This window comes from Trichomycterus rosablanca, chromosome 1 (assembly GCF_030014385.1).
Source record: "Trichomycterus rosablanca isolate fTriRos1 chromosome 1, fTriRos1.hap1, whole genome shotgun sequence".
In the NCBI taxonomy this organism is placed as follows: Eukaryota; Metazoa; Chordata; class Actinopteri; order Siluriformes; family Trichomycteridae; genus Trichomycterus; species Trichomycterus rosablanca.
In genome coordinates this window covers 19,814,234-19,837,579 of record NC_085988.1, presented here as the reverse complement: position 1 = coordinate 19,837,579, position 23,346 = coordinate 19,814,234, and the positions used below count along the sequence as shown (strand labels likewise).

Sequence of the window (23,346 nt, the reverse complement as noted above, 5' to 3'; positions counted from 1 at the left end):
CCCAAAACTAACCCATGTGGAATCCCATACTTTTGCAGTTTTAGAGCAGAGCATTTTGTACATTAGACTGGATTTTTTTTATTCAAACGAGTGCGAGTCATCTAACACCTACTGCATTTTCTAGCTTTTCCAGGAAATATCAAACACTGCACTGGAATCTAATAGAACAAGAAATGAGACATCAGGACATTTATATCCTCCTACACAACCATTAAGATATGGCTCATGTAAGTACGTGTGTCTGGGAGGAGCAGCTTCATTTAAACCTTAATATTCATTAGGTTTGTTTAATAGGATTTTAACGTCATGTTTTACACTTTGGTTACCTTCATGACAGTAACGGTAGTTACTCATTACACAAGATTTATCAGTTCACAAGGTTATATACTAGAACACAGTCATGGACAATTTAGTGACTCCAATTGACTGTGGGAGGAAACCGGAGCACCCGGAGGAAACCCAAGCAGACACGGGGAGAACATGCAAACCACACAGAAAGGACCCGGACCACCCCACCTGGGAATCGAACCCAGGAACTTCTTGCTGTGCGGCGACAGTGCTACCCACTTAGCCACCGTGCCGCCCTTATTCATTAGGTTACACCTTATTCACTAGTTAGAAGTGAACTGTGCACTTTCACACCGTCTAAGGGTTCAAAGGTCACACACATTCAACATGGTGCCCAACTTGCCCTATGCTAAGTGAAATTTCTCTTAATTTTCTTGAGCCTTTTTACAATATAATGTATAGTAGATGGTAAACCTTACCTTTTTTTTAATGCATTTTCTCCCCCTTTAGCGCGTCCAATTTCCCCAATTGCATCATGCTTCCTATCCCTGCTCTGACCGAGGAGATCAAAGCTAACCCACGCCCCCTCCGACACATGGGCATCAAGCCGCATGCATCTTATCACCCACACATTGACGAGTGTTGAGCCACTTAGCGTGGTGTACAGAGAGACACACCCTAAGAGCACTCCTTCCTCATCTCTGTGTAGGCGCCTCTAATCAGCCAGCAGAGGTCGTAACTGCACTAGTCTGACAGAGAGAGACCCACATCCGGCTCAGTCCCGCGCATCTGAACAACAGGCCAATCGTTGTTCATGTGACCGCTCAGCCTCAGCCGGCAAGGCAGAGCTGAGACTCGAGATCCCTGCTCTGGTTGCAGCGTGTTTTTTCCCCGCTGCACCACCTGAGCGGCCCAAAATACCTTACCTTTAGAAATATGTTTTTAACTGGTTTACAGATCTCTTAGTTATAACCCATATTTACTTGTAAAGACTGGTGGATCCTCATTTTATACCCACTCATGATTCCCTCAACTGTTACCAATTTAAATGTTTTAAAACAGTGTAACATTTTATACACCTTTCACTCTTTATTTTGCCCATCTTGGCTAATTCAATTTAAATACAATTAAATTGTATAGTGAAAACAATGGAAATCTTTTCTTTGTTCCATTGTCAGTTAAATAACTGTGCGCTGTATTTGCCTCCTTCCCAATTTCTTCTATTTCTGGCACATTTAAATGTTGTAGATTCCAGTTAAAGACAACACAAGTGAACACAAAATGCAGCTTTTAAATAATTATTCCATTTACTTAAGATAAGGATCTAATAAAAACCTACATCCCCCATGTGAAAAAAGTAACTGCCCCCTAAATCAACCAGTCAACCAAATTTAATTGACAACTGGGTACAATTTCACTAGCCACAGCCAGGCATGATTACTACCAGAGCTGTTCTCAAAAACACATGATGCCAGCCGATTTTCCAAGGCTGCCAACGCATACATGTATTTTATGAGCGTATGTACACCGATCAGCCAAAACATTAAAACCACCTCCTTGTTTCTACACTCACTGTCTATTTTATCTGCTCCACTTACCATATAGAAGCACTATGTAGTTCTACAATTACTGACTGTAGTCCATCTGTTTCTCTGCATGATGTTCTTCAATAGTCAGGACTATTGAATAGTCTCACTACAGAGCAGGTATTATTTAGGTGGTGGGTCATTTCTCAGCACTGCAATGACACTTACAGTATATGGTGGTGGTGTGTTAGTGTGTTTTAAACACCTCACTGTCACTGCTGGACTGAGAATAGTCCACCAACCAAATATATCCAGGCAACAGCGCCCCGTGGGCAGTGCCTGTGACCATTGATGAAGGTTTAGAAGATGACCAACTCAAACAGCAGCAATAGATGAGCGATCGTCTCTGACTTTACATCTACAAGGTGAACCAACTAGGTAGGAGTGTCTAATAGAGTGGACAGTGAGTGGACACGGTATTTAAAAACTCCAGCAGCACTGCTGTGTCTGATCCACTCATAACAGCACAACACACACTAACACCATGAATGATCCACCACCCAAGTTGGTTGTAGAGATACGTTTCGGCACTCATCCAAGTGACTTCTTCAGTCTTCAGTGAGTGAAGAAGTCACTTGGATGAGTGACGAAACGTATCTCTACGACCAACTTGTGTCCAGATGAACTGATTCAACTTTGTGGACTATGGGTCTTCCTATCTATTCTATCAACAAAAGCACAAACCAAAGATATTTTAAACGCTTTTTTGGAACCCACTGTAGAACCTTGAAAAACACCAGAATTTAATCCAACAATCCTTTTTTTAATGTAAGTGCAACACAACCATGCAAATCCACTCCAAAACATAAAAATCAAATGCAAACACCATGCAAAAAAGTAAAGATTGAACAAACTAGAAAATGGAAAACACACAAATTATACAATTATTTTTTTCTTATATAAAACATTGATAAAACAAACCAAAAGATAAAACAAACATCAAAAAAATGAGGTAGATCAAGCAATTAAACCACTTCACCTTGGCAGCCTTAACATTGTATGCTTTCTAATCTTAATACTAATAATACATCTGGAACAGGTGGCCACAGCTCATGGAACCTGGGCCTGACACATGGCCCTGAGGAGCTGCGTGGCCACAGCTTGGTGCACCTCAGCCTCCATGTTGCAGGAGCTGGTGCTTAACAGGATGCGAACAACACCACAGAGAGGCACGGGCAGCCCTGGCACTGCCACTTTGTAGGTGAAGTATAGGGTGCCATCAGGGCCCGTGTGGTGGTATTCAACATTGTAGAGTGGTACACCGAGCCCCTGCAGCTCACACATCCAGCGCAGCTGCTGTACAGAATTGTGGAACGGCTCCCCTGCGATCCTGGGGCTCTGGGGTACCACAACACTGTTTGCTCGCAGAGCTGGACCCCCTACAGCCTGGGAGAAGTAGTGCTGATGGAGAGAAGGTGAAGGTGTAGGAGGTGGAGGAGGAAGAGGGTCTTGGCTAAGTGCAGGTGTGAAGCAATTCTTGGACAGAGGGGTGAGGGGAGCCTCTTCGTTCCGTTCCTCATGTCTGGACTTGTGGCTGTAGGAAATCCATCTAACAGAGATGGAGATGCCATACAGCTTCCAGAAGGCTGATAAGAAAAGACAAACATGTCATAAACATAAACAAAATAATATAAAGTAATAAAACTGAAGATTTTTATTTAATTTACATCAACCACTTTATCCTGGTCAGGTCTGGTTTTACTGGAAAAAACTGGGTGCAGCGCATCAATACCCTGGACAGGGAACCAATCAATCAAAGGGCTTTGGGTGTTAGTGGACATTTTACCTTGTTAAACTGTCACTATACACTGATCAGCCATAACATTAAAACCACCTCCATGTTTCTACACTTACTGTCCATTCCATCAGCTCCACTTACCATATAGAAGCACTTTGTAGTTCTACAATTACTGACTGTAATCCATTTATTTCTCTACATACTTTTTTTTAGCCTGCTTTCACCCTGTTCTTCAATGGTCAGGACCACCACGGGACCACCACAGAGCAGGTATTATTTAGGTGGTGGATCATTCTCAGCACTGCAGTGACACTGCAGTGTGTTAGTGTGTATTGTGCTGGTATGAGTGGATCAGACACAGCAGCGCTGCTGGAGTTTTTATATACTGTGTCCACTCACTGTCCACTCTATTAGACACTCCTACCTAGTTGTTTCATCTTGTAGATGTAAAGTCAGAGATGATCGCTCATCTATTGCTGCTTTTTGAGTTGGTCATCTTCTGGACCAGGGGTGGGCAATTAAATTTTCCAAGGGGCCACATAAGAAACTGGGACTGTTGTGGAGGGCCGGACCATTACGGTCAACTTAATTTTGCTCAATATTAATTTGATCTCTTTATAAAAAGCAGTAAATTGTATAGTTCTGATAATCTGTTACACTTTAGATGTTAACATCAACATTATTTCACTATTTAATCAACTAATGTTTTAAAAACAAATGTGAACAATGTGCAGGTTTTTAAACTTTACACAATTTCATTTGGAGTCTATTTACCTCATTTGCTGTTTTTCAGTCCTTTGTTATGTTGGATATTATTTTTAAAATCACAGAGCTGGTCCTGACTGCTTCAGTTCTGGATGTGTTAGACTTAATAAAAAGTCCTTGTTGCTTTTGCAGTTTAGTTAGCGCAGCTTCAGGTGTGACGCTCTGCATCGTTCATGTTGTTGTATTTCTCTGTGTAGTACCATAACAGCGATTTGAAGCCTAAATTGTGATCGTTAAACAGCATTACATCTGACTTCAGTAAATAAATACTTCAGAAGTTCACGTCTTGTAAAAAACTCGACCGTCAATCACACTCAGTTCTGTTCGCCGACACATTACGGTGAAGCTGGATACACTCGCACACACGTAAATCGAAACTTGCGGAAATTTAAAGACATAGCTCTCCCGTCAAAAACAATCCTGTTATATAGCATGTGTGATGTACATTTATTTACGTCTGATTTTTAATTGCCACGGACCTCATGAGGGCCGGTTGGGGATCTCTCAATGCCCAGGGCCGTACAATGCCCAGGTCTGTTCTAGACCTTCATCATGGCTGGATATTTTTGGTTAGTGGACTATTCTCAGTCCAGCAGTGACAATGAGGTGTTTAAAATCTCCATCAGAGCTACTGTCTGATCCACTCATACCAGCACAACACACACTAACACCACCACCATGTCAGTGTCACTGCAGTGCTGAGAATGATCCACCACCTAAATAATACCTGCTCTGTAGTGGCCCTGTGGGGGTCCTGACCATTAAAGAACAGCAAGAAAGAGGGCTAATAAAGCATGCAGAGAAACAGATGGACTACAGTCAGTAATTGTAGAACTACAAAGTGCTTCTATATGGTAAGTGGAGCTGATAAAATGGACAGTGAGTGTAGAAACAAGGAGGTGGTTTTAATGTTATGGCTGATCAGTGTGTGTCTCTAGCCAGTGAAACCATCAATGCCAAACCATCAATGCCAAACCATTGTTTCATGCATCTCAATTTGATCCCTCAGCTACAACATTAACTCTCTGAGAAACATGTTTTCACCAAAAGTTAATTCGACAACTGCAGGACCCGAAGCGCATGGTTGGATGGTATCAGTCCTCTTACTCGGTGCTTCATCCGACGCCGGTCACTCTCCCTTCCCAAACCCCAGGTCTTGAGAATGGAATGGTTGAAACTGTTCCAAACAATACTGAAAGAAGCTCCATTCTTTAAAGGTTGCCACCATGTTTTCGATCCTGGCTCTCAAACATACTCCATATATACCAGTTCCCATGCTCACATGCCCATTGTTGGTGCTTTCGGCGGTGGACATGGGCACCCTGAATGGTCTATGTCTATGCAGCCCCATACACAACAAACTGTGATGCACTGTGTATTCTGACACCTTTCTATCAGAACCAGCATTAACTTCTTCAGCAATTTGAGCTACAGTAGCTCGTCTGTTGGATCGGACCACACGGGCCAGCTTTCACTCCCCACATGCATCAATGAGCCTTGGCTGCCCATGACCCTGTCGCCGGTTTACCACTGTTCCTTTCTTGGACCACTTTTGATACATGGGTCATTGACGTGACGCCTTAATTTTCTGTCCGACTGCATTTGTTTAAATGCATAAAAAGGTGCCATATGTATGTAGTATCTCTCACATATATGTACTCAATTTAACTTTTCACAAAACATTAGTAAATTGTAATTTTTTGTTTTTTAAAGTGTCAAAATATCATATGGTGCGACCGTCCGGCCATGACTTCTGTTTTACAAACTTCATTGAAGTTCTCTACACCTATTCGTCTTTATTTTCTGTCTTATTCGGCATAATTTTCAAAGTGTTTTGCAGTACTGCACAAAAATGCAAAGTGTTTTTTATTTAAATTTCCATCATAATATACAAACAAACTTTGTCCGAAGATGCCCATTTTATGAAATATCATGTGGTGCGACCATGAAGAAACTGCCACTTTGGGGTTTTAATGTTGAAAACAAGTCAAAGACTAAAAGTTGTATCATACACCTATTTGTCAAGGGCCCTTGAAAGCAACAAGCAGGTTTGTAACTAACTCAATTTTTTAAAAAATAACCTTTTTAATTTTTTTATGTGGTATGACCTCACAAATATAATGAATATTAAGTTATTTCTACAAACATATATTTTGATTATAGATTTCAGAATTACATTATGTGGTAAGCTAGCTTATTTTGTTATGGTGGCCAATTCTGTGCCTGTAAATTTGAACTAAACTTGAAAATATCATGTGGTGCGACCAAATATCATGCGGTGCGACCATTGCAGAGTGAATTCCATGATGGATATATGTCCTAGATTGGCAGTATTTGTGCTTTTATATATATATAACTGATGATGTATATATGTAAAGTACTTTATTATAGTATTTATGGAATAGATTTTATAACAATATGACTAATATTCTAATATTTCAGAAACAATGATTTATGTTTTTACAGAAACAATGATTTACAATTTGTGAAAAATGCAAAATTAAAATTAGTGCATGTAATTTCACTTTGGTAATTATGCATTTTTAGGCATTTATTCTTTTTTATTTATATATTTATTTATGTCTGCAGTAAGAGCTCAGTACCTGGCTAGGAGAAGACAAAGGTTATGTTAAACATGAAGCATAAATAAACAAACATGAATTACATATAGCTTGGGTGTATTTTAGTTCTTTCTATCACCTGGAGAAAAATAGATTTTTCATTAACATTCTTTTCTGCTGTCTATCATTAGTCCAAAATAAAATACACCCTATAATTAAGGCATAACACTATTCACCGACCAGGCATAACATTATAAGCACTGACAGGTGAAGTGAATAACACTGATGATCTCTTCATCACGGCACCTGTTAGTGGGGGGAGGGGGGGTATATTAGGCAGCAAGTGAACATTTTATCCTCAAAGTTGATGTTAGAAGCAGGAAAAAGTTTGACGAGGGCCAAATTTGGATGGCTAGACGACTGGGTCAGAGCATCTCCAAAACTGTCTATTTTATCAGCTCCACTTACCATATAGAAGCACTTTGTAGTTCTACAATTACTGACTGGAGTCCATCTATTTCTCTACATGCTTTGTTAACCCCCTCTTTCATGCTGTTCTTCAATGGTCAGGACTCTCCCAGGACCACTACAGAGTAGGTATTATTTAGGTGGTGGATCATTCTCAGCACTGCAGTGACACTGACATGGTGGTGGTGTGTTAGTGTGTGTTGTGCTGGTATGAGTGGATCAGACACAGCAGCGCTGATGGAGTTTTTAAACACCTCACTGTCACTGCTGGACTGAGAATAGTCCACCAACCAAAAATACAGTGTATCACAAAAGTGAGTACACCCCTCACATTTCTGCAAATATTTCATTATATCTTTTCATGGGACAACACTATAGACATGAAACTTGGATATAACTTAGAGTAGTCAGTGTACAGCTTGTATAGCAGTGTAGATTTACTGTCTTCTGAAAATAACTCAACACACAGCCATTAATGTCTAAATAGCTGGCAACATAAGTGAGTACACCCCACAGTGAACATGTCCAAATTGTGCCCAAATGTGTCGTTGTCCCTCCCTGGTGTCATGTGTCAAGGTCCCAGGTGTAAATGGGGAGCAGGGCTGTTAAATCTGGTGTTTTGGGTACAAATCTCTCATAATGGCCACTGGATATTCAACATGGCACCTCATGGCAAAGAACTCTCTGAGGATGTGAGAAATAGAATTGTTGCTCTCCACAAAGATGGCCTAGGCTATAAGAAGATTGCTAACACCCTGAAACTGAGCTACAGCATGGTGGCCAAGGTCATACAGCGGTTTTCCAGGACAGGTTCCACTCGGAACAGGCTTCGCCAGGGTCAACCAAAGAAGTTGAGTCCACGTGTTCGGCGTCATATTTAGAGGTTGGCTTTAAAAAATAGACACATGAGTGCTGCCAGCATTGCTGCAGAGGTTGAAGACATGGGAGGTCAGCCTGTCAGTGCTCAGACCATACGCCGCACACTGCATCAACTCGGTCTGCATGGTCGTCATCCCAGAAGGAAGCTGACGCACAAGAAAGCCCGCAAACAGTTTGCTGAAGACAAGCAATCCAAGAACATGGATTACTGGAATGCCCTGTGGTCTGACGAGACCAAGATAAACTTGTTTGGCTCAGATGGTCTCCAGCATGTGTGGCGGCGCCCTGGTGAGAAGTACCAAGACAACTGTATCTTGCCTACAGTCAAGCATGGTGGTGGTAGCATCATGGTCTTGGGCTGCATGAGTGTTGCTGGCACTGGGTAGCTGCAGTTCATTGAGGGAAACATGAATTGCAACATGTACTGTGACATTCTGAAACAGAGCATGATCCCCTCCCTTCGAAAACTGGGCCTCATGGCAGTTTTCCAACAGGATAACGACCCCAAACACAACCTCCAAGATGACAACTGCCTTGCTGAGGAAGCTGAAGGTAAAGGTGATGGACTAAACCCAATTGAGCACCTGTGGCGCATCCTCAAGTGGAAGGTGGAGGAGTTCAAGGTGTCTAACATCCACCAGCTCCGTGATGTCATCATGGAGGAGTGGAAGAGGATTCCAGTAGCAACCTGTGCAGCTCTGGTGAATTCCATGCCCAGGAGGGTTAAGGCAGTGCTGGATAATAATGGTGGTCACACAAAATATTGACACTTTGGGCACAATTTGGACATGTTCACTGTGGGGTGTACTCACTTATGTTGCCAGCCATTTAGACATTAATGGCTGTGTGTTGAGTTATTTTCAGAAGACAGTAAATCTACACTGCTATACAAGTTGTACACTGACTACTCGAAGTTATATCCAAGTTTCATGTCTATAGTGTTGTCCCATGAAAAGATATAATGAAATATTTGCAGAAATGTGAGGGGTGTACTCACTTTTGTGATACACTGTATATCCAGCCAACAGCGCCCTGTAGGCAGCGTCCTGTGACCACTGATGAAGGTCTAGAACAGGGGTATTCAACTAAAATTTAAAGGGGTCCAGTTAGAGAAAATTTCTTGAAGCAAAGGTCTGGAATGTTTAACTATATATATATATATATATAATGTAAATATATTGATATTTACATTTACATTTTCAGCATTTAGCAGACGCTTTTATCCAAAGCGACTTACACAATGAGCGGAACACAATGAGCAATTGAGGGTTAAGGGCCTTACTCAGGGACCCAACAGTGGCAACTTGGTGGTGGTGGGGCTTGAACTGGCAACCTTCTGTTTATTAGTCCAGTACCTTAACACTATAACATATATACAATATAATATATATAATATAATGTAGCCTAGTAGTTGTATCAACATCTGCATGTTATCAATAACTGTCAAATCAAATGTCTGTTTATTTATTAGGATTTTAACGTCATGTTTTACACTTTGGTTACATTCATGACAGGAACGGTAGTTACTCATTACACAAGATTCATCAGGTCACAAGGTTATATCGAACACAGTCATGGACAATTTAGTATCTCCAATACACCTCACTTGCATGTTTTTGGACTGTGGGAGGAAACCGGAGCACCGAAGGAAACCCATGCGGACACGGGGAGAACATGCACACACAGAGAGGACCCTGACCGGACAATAAATTGTGCTCCAGTGGGAAGTAAGAACAGAGATGAGTCTCTCCATCACGGATTAAATGCTGTAATTTCGCTGTACACGTTTCTTTTTTGGAGAGCGCTATTTGTCTCCTGTCTCACTCGTCTTTTTCTCAACTTTCTCCGGCACAGTCGTCTGTATCTCTCCCTTCGTTTTTTCTACATTCGCTATCTTTCTTTTTCTTTCCACCGTCTTTCCACATGTAACTCACCTCTAACTCTCTCAACTGTCTGCACTGCAGTCGCAGTGTTTACCGGCTGGAATGCACAGACTTGATTGGCTGAGTGGTGTCACGTGATTGGTTCTCATACGCTAAACCGCTACCGTAAAGACTACAAAAGCTGCGCCGGTTAAAATAGAAGCGCTCCGTCAGGTTTCAAATCCTAACTTTCTGTTTTGGCTGTAGGTCCGGGTCCGTATGGGACAGCTTCTGGGTCCGGACCCGGACCGCGGTCCGCCTGTTAGTGACCTCTGGTCTAGAAGATGACCAACTCAAACAGCAGCAATAGATGAGCGATCGTCTCTGACTTTGCATCTACAAGGTGGACCAACCAGGTAGGAGTGTCTAATAGAGTGGACAGTGAGGACACGGTATTTAAAAACTCTGTGTTTGATTCCACTCATACCAGGACAACACACACTAACACACCACCACCATGTCAGTGTCACTGCAGTGCTGAGAATGATCCACCACCTAAATAATACTAAATCTTAGACACTGCCACCACTAGAAAAAAATCACTGCAACAGTATGAATGTTGGAAGTGATTAAGCTGACTGAGATTTTTAGCACTACCATGTGCTTAAAGCTGTCCTGATCAAAGCTGATCTTAACTGAAATGTAGGTTTTAAATGCTCAAAACTACTCAAGTTGCAGTCATGTTATGATCAATCCCTCCAATTACATACAATCAGGACTAAAGGTCTGAGACCACTAGAATCTTGATTTCAATACAATGTTTTTCATTAGCATATTAAATGTCAAAGCTTTGCATCAACTATTTCAAGACCAAAAAAAATCAAGCAGTGCTATGATACAGTATGTTGTTATGGACTTTTCTCCACATTCAGCTGAACCAAAACCAACCTGAACTAATCAGGATTTACAGGAGGACTTGAAATCAGACAGTCAGACATTCAGTAACATCACAACATTTTGGGGTGCTCGGGTGGCACAGCTGTAACACACTCTAGCACACCATAGCTGACATCTCGAACTTGAGAGTTTGATTGGCTGGCTGTTGGGTTTGATTGCTGTTGATGATTCCTTATAACTGATGCAATTGCTGGCTGCTAATCTATGGTGCCTGCACAGTGGCGGGGGATAACAGAGATCAGCTGTGACTCCCCTGTACGTGATTCCGATCCCCATATGAACTCACATCGGTCAGGTAAAAAGAAGCAGTCGGTTCTGCACACGTCCGCCGTGGGGCGTGTTTTGGTCATGGCTCTCCTTGTCATAAGTCAGGAGTGGAAGTCAGCAACGGTAAAGAGGAAGTGAAATGCAATCAGCTAATTGGATACGACTAGATTGGGAGGAAAATTGGGGAGAAATTAAAAAAAGACACTCATGATGGTATAAATATTGTGAAATTATGATTTTGTCCACGCCAGCTTGATTGCATGCTGTGATGACAAAGAATGAACACATCAAATATTATGAAATTCTACAATATATGTAGCTTCATCTGACTAGAATCTCCTCCCTCATGAGATTATTCCCTTCAAAAGTTTAATTTGCGTCTAATCTCTGATGTAACAGTTAGAAACTAGGCTAAGGCCACACATCAACGTGGTGCAGGCAAAACCAATTAAAGACGATAGAAATATGAATAATTCCTGTCATCCTGTTATACTATTCAGTGATTTATGTTTGGGTTTTGATTGCTCTTTGCTAGGCCTTAATTATTTTCCCACCTCTGCTGTGTTATGATGTGGAACAGCAGCTTTCTTGATTTGCATGTGATTAGCATAAATTAGCATTAAGCTCGTCAGCGGAGGATCTGCTCAGCATGGCGTTTGAGAGACGTGCGCTGCAGGCGTCTGCTTTCCGTGGCGCAACGTGACGAACCGAACCGTCAGCCTGATACAGCCGTGAAACCCTCCTGTGCTCCACACGGCGCTCGCTCACTCACCAAGGTGTAGACTATTTTACAGACGTTTGAGTCACTGATCAAGACTTTAATCTAGCGGAACTTAAAAAGAAAGTTTATTCCTGTGATGTGGCTCATTCCTATTACACAGGTTTTAATGAGCTGATTAAGACTGTACTAGGACTGATTACTCATCACAGCACAGAAGTCACATCTTTGCATTTTATTCTAAGACAATGTGCTTCTTGTGATGAGGGAATCAAAAGGTTTATAATTCCAGACTATGGGTCTGTCTGAAAACCAAGTGATCTCTCTACATACACGCATTTTACGTCATCCTACGCACACTTCAGAGAAGAAAAGTGTCTGAATTCTAAGATACTTTAAAATGCTGCCTACTGAGATGCCTTATTTCGAAGCTATAAACTGACTGAATGACAAGGGAGCATCCAATGCTTCCTCAGCAGTGAAGGCAATTCCAGCAGTCAGTGCGGCACAACTTTTCTTACAGCAACAAACGGTCAACGAGTTTTTTTCACATGTAAATACAACCCCAAATTAGAAAAAGTTAGGACAGTAAGGAAAATGCAAATAAAATAAGAATGCAGTATTCCTTACATTTACTTTGATTTTTATTTGATTGCACACAGTTTAAACCCAAGATATTTCATGTTTTGTCCAGTCAACAAAATTTAATTTATTAATAAACATCCATTCCTGCATTTCAGGCCTGCAACACATTCCAGAAAAAGTTGGGACGGGGGCAGCTTAGGGCTAGTAATAAAGTAAAAAAAACTAAACAATGATGTGATTCCAAACAGGTGATTGTAATCATGATTTGGTACAAAAGCAACATCCAGAGTCTTTGATGAGCAAAAATGGCCAGTGGATCTCCAGTTTGTCAACAAATGCGTGAGAAAATGATTGAAATGTTTAAAAACAATGTACCTCAAAGAAAGATTGGAAGGGATTTTCATATTTCTCCCTCTACAGTGCATAATATCATTCAACCATTCAAGGAATCTGGAGGAATTTCAGTGCGTAAAGGCCAAAGGCGCAAGCTTAACCTAAACGCCCGTGATCTTCAATCCCTCCGACAGCACTGCATCAAAAACTTTATCAAGCTCTACAATACAGAGTTACATGCACAAATGCCACTTAAACTTTACTGTGCAAAAAAGAAGCCTCATGTTAACCGTGTCCAGAAGCTGCATCGACTTCCCTGGACTCAGAGGCATCTAGGATGAACCATCACACAGTGGAAACATGTATTGTGGTCAGATGAATCAGCATTCCAGGTCTTTTTTGGAAAAAATGGACGCCGTGTGCTCCGGACCAAAGATTAAAAGGACCATCCATCAGCAACAAGTCCAAAAGCCAGGCTCTGTCATGGTATGGGGCTGTGTCAGTGCCCTTGGCAAAGGTCATTTACACTTCTGTGATGGCAGCATTAATGCAGAAAAGTACATTGAGATCTTAGAGCAACATGTGCTGCCTTCAAGATGTCATCTTTTCCAGGGACGTTCATGCATTTTCCAACAAGACAATGCAAAACCACATGCTGCACACATTACAAAGACATGGCTGTGAAAGAAGAGGGTACGTGTACTGGACTGGCCTGTCTGCAGTCCTGACCTGTCCCCAATAGAGAATGTGTGGAGAATTTTGAAATGAAAAATGCGACAATGACGACCCCGTACTGTTGCACATCTTAAAACGTGTTAGCAGGAAGAATGAGACAAAATAAAAGCTGAAACACTAAATCACTTGGTCTCCTCGGTGCCAAAACGTCTTTAAAGTGTGGTGAAAAGGAATAGCAACATTACAAAGTGGTAAATGCTTTACCATCCCAACTTTTTTGGAATGTGTTGCAAGCCTGAAGTGCAGGAATGGATGTTTATTAATAAATGAAATGAAGTTGAGCAGATAAAACATGAAATATATCAGGTTCTTACTGTCGTTTCTTTTGCATTTTCCATACTTTCCCAACTTTTTCTGATTTGGGGTTGTAAATTATTTTGTATAAAGGTGCACAAGTGTCATTTTTTAGCAAATTTGTCTTGTCCGGGACAATTTAACTGATTTCGGTACATGAAGGGATATGGTAGCTGGCATGCTAGCGGGTTGTGCCGCCTTAGCCAATTGGTTTGAATGACCTGAGGCTAACTGTGTTAGCTTAGTAAGTGAAACTGCGGTGACGTAATCGCTGTGTCCAAATAATCTGCCTTATAAGCCGATGTCTTATTAGAATCCTCTCCACTTATGCAGCTGCTTAGGTAGTAGGCAACACGGCAGCTCACTAGGTTTTCAGACGGACCATATATTGTTGATGTCTAAACTTTACAGACACTTGTAAGGAACAATGGATTCAATCATTCCTTTCAATGGAAAGGAATCGATGATTAAAACATGAAAATCTCAGTGATGTAGAAACTTCTGTCATGTGACCTTGTGGCATGGCCTTTAAATTCCTTGTTTGATCCCAGCTGGTGACTTCTCTTTGTCCATTACCCATCCACTAGACCGGCCCATAGGCATTGAAGATCTAAAAAGCTTTAAAAGGTCTCATAAAGCATTTTCCATAAAGCATGAAGCTGCTGAAGGAAAGGTGACACTGTCCACAGTCAAGCAAGCGTTACACCACCATGGGCTTAGAGGAAGCTGTAGTCGAAATCAACTTGATGGCACTATACACTGAGCAGCCATAACATTAAAACCACCTCCTTGCTTCTACACTCACTGTCCATTTTATCAGCTCCACTTACCATATAGAAGCCTTTTGTAGCTCTACAATTACTGACTGTAGTCCATCTATTTCTTACATACTTTTTTTTGCCTGCTTTCACCCTGTTCTTCAAGGGTCAGGACCTCCACAGGACCACTACAGAGCAGGTATTATTTAGGTGGTGGATCATTCTCAGCACTGCAGTGACACTGACATGGTTGTGGTGTGTTAGTGTGTGTTGTGCTGGTATGAGTGGATCAGACACAGCAGCGCTGCTGGAGATTTTAAATACTGTGTCTACTCACTATCCACTCCATTAGACACTCCTACCTAGTTGGTCCATCTTGTAGATGTAAAGTCAGAGACGATCACTCATCTATTGCTGCTGTTTGAGTTGGTCATCTTCTAGACCTTCATCAGTGGTCACAGGACGCTGCCCACGGGGCGCTGTTGGCTGAATATTTTTTGTTGGTGGACTATTCTCAGTCCAGCAGTGACAGTGAGGTGTTTAAAACTACAGCAGCGCTGCTGTGTCTTATCGACTCATACCAGCACAACACACACTAACACACCACCACCATGTCAGTGTCACTGCAGTGCTGAGAATGATCCACCATCTTAATAACACCCGCTCTGTAGCGGTCCTGACCATTGAAGAACAGCAAGAAACGGGGCTAACAAAGCATGCAGACAAACAGATGGACTACAGTCAGTAATTGTAGAACTACATAGTGCTTCTATATGGTAAGTGGAGCTGATAAAATGGACAGTAAGTGTAGAAACAAGGAGGTGGTTTTAATGTTATGGCTGATCAGTGTATATGATAATATTAAAGTAGTAAATATTAGATACCAAATATATGTTGGCTGACCAATTACATTTGGGGTTCAGGTGTCCCAAATTCTACTCTAATTATTGAGCTAAGACTCTCTGTCTAGTGCTAACTAAAGATAACATCTTACCTTGCACTAGCAGCTTCTTGGCCATGGAGGCGGCGTAGTGTGAGGAGTAGTACACGATTGCTGAAACACTCTTCCCTTTATGTCCGGCGGTCTTCACGGTGACGCCTTCCACTCCTTCTGAGATCTGGCACAGCACGGCATGTAGCTCATTGCGCTCTATGGTAGAAGGCAGATCACCCAGACACAGCTGCCTCTTCTCAGTGCTCTTGCTTACAAGCAGTGTGACGCCAGCCTGCAGCGGGTACATGTGGAAAGCCCTGATGGCAGCGGCTGCGCCATCCACGTCTCCGTATTTGGCATAGGCAAAGCCACGGTTCTGACCGCTGAAGTTCATCATGAGGCGGAACTCATACAGTGGTGCCACGCTTTGAAACAGGGGGATCAGCTGATCCTCGAAGACGTTCCGCGGAATTTGACTGATGAAGACCTCACAACCTGGACCGGGAGTTGGACCTCTCCAGTCTGTCAGAAGACAAAAGTGGAATTAGGTTCACTGTTCGCATGCGTACCAAGAGTACTCAACAGAGACTTACAATAATGACCCAAACCAGTAGAACCACCCTCAAAAAATGTGAATGGTAATGCTTATTTTGTAACAACTGGGCCACGGTAAAGGATAATTAAATGTTGGGCTGATGGTAGTGACTTGCAGTACATGTGACTAATACGGGCTGAATCATCATGGCCAGATAACAGCAAGTTGAAGGACCTGCTGCTACCAGATTCACAGGACTTCTGCAGATGTATTGTGGAGTTAATGTCTCAGCCTTGTCTCAGTTAACGTCTTAACTTTGCCTTATACAGTACTATACGTAAGATTTATATTAGTTTTGCCCCTCACTTGATATCTTTTATTTTTGCTAACTTGTCACATTTAAATGTTTGAGATCTTCCAACTACAACCCCAAATGTTGGGACAGTATGAAAAATGCACATAAAATAAACATGCAGTGTTCCTTACATTTACTTTAACTTTTATTTAATTGCAGACAGGATGAACCTAAGATATTTCATGTTTTATCTGCTCAACTTCCTTTCATTTGTTAATATACCTCCATTCCTGCATATCAGACCCGCAACACATTCCAAAAAAAGTTAGGACGGGGCAGTTTAGGACTAGTAATGCGGTGAAAAAACTAAATAATGATGTGATTCCAAACAGGTGATGTCAACAGGTGATTGTAATCATGGTTTGGTACAAAAGCAGCATCCAGGAAAGGCTGAGTCTCTGATGAGCAAAGATGATTAGAGGATCTCCAGTTAGTCAACAAATGTATGAGAAAATTATTGAAATGTTTAAAAACAAGACAAAAAAGATTGGAAGGGATTTGCATATTTCTCCCTCTACAGTGCATAATATCATTAAACCATTCAAGGAACCGGGAGGAGTTTCAGTGCATAAAGGCCAAGGACACAAGCTTAAGCTCAACGCCCATGATCTTCAGGGATTTTTTGGAAAAAATAGACACTCTGTGCTCCGGACCAAAGACGAATAAAAACATCCAGACTGTTATCAGCAACAAGTCCAAAAGCCAGGGTCTGTCATGGTATGGGATTGTGTCAGTGCCCTTGGCAAAAATAATTTACACTTCTGTGATGGCAGCATTAATGCAGAAAAGTACATTGAGATCTTAGAGCAACATATGCTGCCTTCAAGACGTCATTTTTTCCAGGGACGTCCAGCATTTTTCAACAAGACAATGCAAAACCACATGCTGCACACATTACAAAGTCATGGCTGTGGAAGAAGAGGGTACAGGTACTGGACTGGCCTGTCTGCAGTCCTGACCTGTCCCCAATAGAGAATGTGTGGAGAATTTTGAAATGAAAAATGGGACGACGACGACCCCGTACTGTTGCACATCTTAAGACGTGTTTGCAGGAAGAATGAGACAAAATAAAAGCTGAAACACTAAATCACTTGGTATCCTCGGTGCCAAAACATCTTTTAAGTGTGGTGAAAAGGAATAGCAACATTACAAAGTGGTAAATGCTTTACCGTCCCAACTTTTTTAAAATGTGTTGCAGGTCTGAAATACAGGAATGGATGTTTATTAATAAATTAAATGAAGGTGAGCAGATAAAACATGAAATATATCAGGTTCATCCTGTCTGCAATGAAGTAAAAGTCAAAGTAAATATAAGAACATAAGGATTTTGGGTTGTATTTTTATGTTAGACCTTTTCCTCCCATTTATCAATATAAAGAAAAAGCTTAACATGCCTTAATGTGTTCAACAATGACCTAGGAACATCAAACTTTTGATTTCTACTGGTCATAAGTACTCTCTACTGCTGAAATGACCAACATGTGGTTCAAAATGAAAATAATTATTATTATGTTAAACTTTTTACTTAGGAAAAGTGTAAACATGGCTTAATGTATTAAAACAACAAACCAGGTACACCAAACATTACTGCTCACACAGACTCTGTACTGACATTGATGGTTTGGTTGTTTAAATGCCGTTTGATGTTTAAAGAGTATTAAAAAGTTTAAAAATTCTGTATCTGTATTGTATTTTCAAGGAGCACAGGTTGGTAATTTCAGTATGAGTGTGCATATGACCAGTAATACTTGAGAGAAATATTATATACGCGGATACACTCACTGTCCATTTTATCAGCTCCACTTACCATATAGAAGCACTTTGTTAGCCCCCTTTTATGCTGTTCTTCAATGGTCAGGACCACCACAGAGCAGGTATTATTTAGGTGGTGGATCATTCTCAGCACTGCAGTGACACTGACATGGTGGTGGTGTGTTAGTGTGTGTTGTGCTGGTATGAGTGGATCAGACACAGCAGTGCTGCTGGAGTTTTTAAATACAGTGTCCACTCACTGTCCACTCTATTAGACACTCCTACCTAGTTGGTCCACCTTGTAGATGTAAAGTCAGAGACGATCGCTCATCTATTGCTGCTGTTTGAGTTGGTCATCCTTGAGACCTCCATCAGTGGTCACAGGATGCTGCCCACGGGGCACTGTTGGCTGGATATATTTTTGGTTGGTGGACTATTTTCAGTCCAGTGACCGTGACAGTGAGGTGTTTAAAAACTCCATCAGCACTGCTGTGTCTTATCCATCCACTCATACCAGCACAACACTCACTAACACACCAACACCATGTTATTGTCACTGCAGTGCTGAGAATGATCCACCACCCAAATAATACCTACTCTGTAGTGGTCCTGTGAGTCCTGACAATTGAAAACCAGCATGAAAGAGGGCTAACAAAGCATGCAGAGAAACAGATGGACTACAGTAAGTAATTGTAGAACTACAAAGTGCTACAACATCACCTGGCAGGACAGGGTGCCCAATACCACAGTCCTCGAGAGGGCTGGCACCCCCAGCATGTTCACCCTACTGAAACAACGACGGCTGCGCTGGCTTGGACACGTTGTCCTGATGGACGAGGGGCGCATTCCTAGAGACCTCTTGTATGGAGAGCTGGCCGAAGGAAAGCGTCCCACGGGCAGGCCTCAGCTATGATATAAGGATGTCTGTAAAAGAGACCTGAAAGCCTTGGACATGAACCTCAACACGTGGGAATCCCTGGCCACCGAGCGATCATCCTGGAAGCATACAGTGCAGAAAAGTCTCTCCAAGTTTGAAGAGAAAATAGCTCAACAGACAGAGGTACAATGCCAGAAGAGGAAAGCGCTAAGTGCAGCTGAGAGACCAGCATCAAGCTTCATCTGCGCAAGATGTGGAAGAGACTGTCATTCCCGTATATGCCTGACAAGCCACAACCGATGTTGCAAAAATTGAACAGTGCACAACTCCATAGTCTCCCGAGACTGACGGATGCCTATTATTATTACAAAGTGCTTCTATTGGTAAGTGGATTAGATAAAATGGACAGTGAGTGTAGAAACAAGAAGGTTGTTTTAATGTTATGGCTGATCGGTGTACATGTTATGCAGAGGCGATTTAACCTGCCTGTGGGCCCAGGGGCTACGGCTGGTTGTGGGCCCCCATGTACAGTTTTCATAAAATCAGTACACAACGCAAGACAACAGAGTTCCTTCCGAACTAATGTAGCCATGTTACCCAAACCATAGTAAGGACAGAAAACAAAGCGATAGCACACGGACAACAATCAACAGGTTAAAACATTAAATGCAGATTCAATAAAATAATAAGGATGTAAATATGGAATCAGGAAGAGTACCCAGGTCTACAGTCTTATCATTTCACAACACACGCGACAACAAGACTGAACACTGCAGTTCTAACATGAAAAATAGAAAACATCTGAGCCTACCTTTAAAAGTATTTTCTTCTACTTTTCTGAAATGAAAAGTCTCTAATAATGTCCTTAAAATCCAGATTTCTCAAAATGTCACTCTCGATAGACATCAGAGTCAAGTGGCTCACTCTTTCTTGGAGCATAGCAGATCGCAGTTTATTTTTACGTTTTATTTTTTTGCGCCCCACTCTCGTACTTTCTAAGCTCAGACATTTTGATAGCGCACTAGCTCTAACGTTTACGTTGCTTAACTGAAACCACCAATCAGTAGTGGTGGGCGGATCGATCCAAATATCGATATTATCGATACCAACGTTGGTATTGGTATCGGATCGATACTTTAGTTTCACTTTTTCTCCGCTACATTCAGCACAATTCTCTCGTTTCGTTAGAACATAAAGATCATGTGTGTACAGACTCGTTCCTCTCACATCTTACATGCTCACCTCGCTCCTGCTCTGCTGGGTTTTGTTGTGGTACCGTCACGTCATGTTGTTATAATCCTAACAGACATCAGCACGTTGGTAGGCAGTGGAAGATTGTAAGTTTTTGAATACTTTGCTTTGCAGATACAGAAAAAGGGGCGATTTTATGGAAATAATAGTGTAAACTATACGTGCGTAAAGTACAGACGCACCTTACGCACATTGCGCACCCTATGCAAATGAATCAGATCATGTAGTGAGGCTCTTATTCCGTGTTTTGGTGAATGAGAGCTCTTTTCTTTTGACTTTGTGCTTATAAATGTAAACAGAATAGCATCTATTTATTTTTATTTTAAATTAACAAGGACACATGTATTCGCTCACTATTAAAAAGCTACAAATTTATTCACCCTGCAAACACAACTACATAGTATGAGTTAGCCACTTTGTGGCAATACACTATGATGATAACATTGTGAGAAAGTAAAGCACCAGAAACAAGAAATCTGACCGCTTTAAACAACTGAATTTATTTACAACCCTACTCAGATCAGCTACTTTACAAAAATGTCGGCACGATGGCTTAGTGGGTAGCACTGTCGCCTCACAGCAAGAAGGTCCTGGATTCGGACCCCAGGTGGGGCGGTCCGGGTCCTTTCTGTGTGAAGTTTGCATGTTCTCCCCGTGTCTGCGTGGGTTTACTCCGGGTGCTCCGATTTCCTCCCACAGTCCAAAGACGTGCAAGTGAGGTGAATTGGAGATACTAAGTTGTCCATGACTGTGTTTGATATAAACTTGTGAACTGATGAATCTCGTGTAATGAGTAACTACCGTTCCTGTCAAGAATGTAACCAAAGTGTAAAAACATGACGTTAAAATCCTAATAAACAAACAAACAAAACTTACATAAAAAACAAAATACACTTAATAATACACTTAAATGTCATGAAAATTCAAGCAGATTTAGCAATTTAATGATGCATCTACTTTAATTATTAAAAAGTATCGGTATCGGCGATACTGGCCCTGAATTTACTTGGTATCGGATCATACCAAATTTTGCAGTATGGCACACCACTAACAATCAGAATTACAGCAGCTCGTTAGTTTATCTGGCCAATCAACAGACAGAAATATGAATAACGTGTAAATGATTTACAAAATCATTGGTCTGTAAGCTTCCCCGTTCTTATTAACCAAAATATATAAAAAATAAAACAGCCAATCCGGGGCCCTCAATTATTCGGGGCCTGGGCCCAGGTAAGCCCATGCATTAAATCGCCCCTGATGTTATGTTACGCGTTTTGGTCTCTCCTGTGTTTGGTAATTATCGCGGTGCAGAATCTTGCTTTTTTTCTTGTTTCAGGTCATCTTTACTGGGTTAGTTAATACGTTTAAATGAATTAGCTGTGTAAAAGTCGAAAACAAAGCAGAGAAGTGGAATGTTCTAGAAAGTCGCGACTTTGTTTACAGGCATTTATACAAAATATACACATGAAACCTTTCTGTTATACAGACAGTAAAAAAGAAATAAAGGCACTGAGCATACAGCAAGCCAATATATAATAAATTACCTGGTGGAGGACCTCCATATTTCCGCTGGCCGTTAACTTGTGTTAAAGTGATGGAGGTTTTCTGAAGCCATTCTTCTAGAGACTTCAAATTCTGTGAGTTCAACGCCTGTGATAAAAACACAACACAGTTTTAATACATATCTGTGTAACGAGTTCATTCCCTTCGTTACCACACCAGGTATAAAAGCCAACAGGCCCACTGGAACTCTAAACTGAAAAATAGAAACAAATACACGATATATTTCCAAAAAAATATACATATCTGCAAATTGTTTAATATTATGATAGCAACGTTTTGCTTGGTTACACTGAAAACCTTCAGGTAGCCTCAGTTGTTTTCCAAACAAGCAACGCCTCTAGGTAAACAGATTCAACACAAGTTTATCTACTTTGAATACAATTAAAACATCAATTTATTTTGTTATGTGAATTATTTTTTTTACCTCTAACATATTCCTCTCCATTTCTCCGTCGGCTAGTGAATGAACAACAGCTTGAGTTTGGCTGACTCGGATCTACAAGGTGGAACTGTTCCGAACTAAGCTGATTGGCCTCCATCTGCAGGTGAACAGCAAAACTGCTGTAGATACCGGGAGTGTCCACAGTCTTCTCAGTTTTCATTATTATTTAAAAACAAGATGAATATACATTAAATATAGATTAAATATACATTGGTGAATCTATAAAAATGGAGTGAATTAAGTTCAGCCTTTTAAAAACTAGTGTTTCCTTCATGAGGTTTAAATGCCATAACAGGTAGAATTCTGGCAGTAGTGCTTAAAAGGTGAACAACAGCAGCCAAAGTATTATACACTGTATGGCCAAAAGTATTTGGACACCCAACCATGAGCTTGTTAGGCAATCCTATATCAAAAACAAATGGTATTAAAGTGACCTCTGTGTGATCTTTTTCAGCTATAACAACAGCCACTCTTCTAGGAAGGCTTCTCAAACTTTGAAGTATGTCTGTGGGAATTTGTTTTCTAAGAAAGGTCTCATAAAACGTCCCCCTAAACTCAATATCTTTGAAACTCAACACCATTCATCAAGAAATTTGTACCCTTAAACTCAACGTTTCCCTTAAACTCGACATGTGTGTGACTGCTGCTTTGTTCAGTGCTCGGCTTGAAAAGTGATAAAAGTGCGAATATGAGACGAATCTGCATTTGTGTGGAATGACCATCAAATCCACTCTGAAAGCTCCACATGTATCTGGGTTAAGCTGGATTTTCCTTCTGTTTCACTTTTAAACTTGTGTTACAGCTCGGGGTTCTGAGAAACTGTAAGAATCAGCTTTTACGAGA

At 41.2% G+C, this 23,346-nt stretch overlaps 1 protein-coding gene across 1 annotated transcript; it reads right to left on the bottom strand.

Moving 5' to 3' along the window:
* Window positions 1–2,629: 2,629 nt before the first annotated feature.
* On the bottom strand, window positions 2,630–22,546 carry dnd1 (DND microRNA-mediated repression inhibitor 1). Its single transcript, XM_063000671.1, has 4 exons — window positions 22,486–22,546; window positions 22,043–22,148; window positions 15,789–16,250; window positions 2,630–3,460 (listed from the first exon to the last, which is right to left on the bottom strand). Exons 1-4 carry the CDS (start codon window positions 22,504–22,506, stop codon window positions 2,925–2,927), a joined length of 1,125 nt encoding a protein of 374 aa, XP_062856741.1. The 5' UTR covers window positions 22,507–22,546; the 3' UTR covers window positions 2,630–2,924.
* Between the last annotated feature and the right edge of the window lie 800 nt (window positions 22,547–23,346).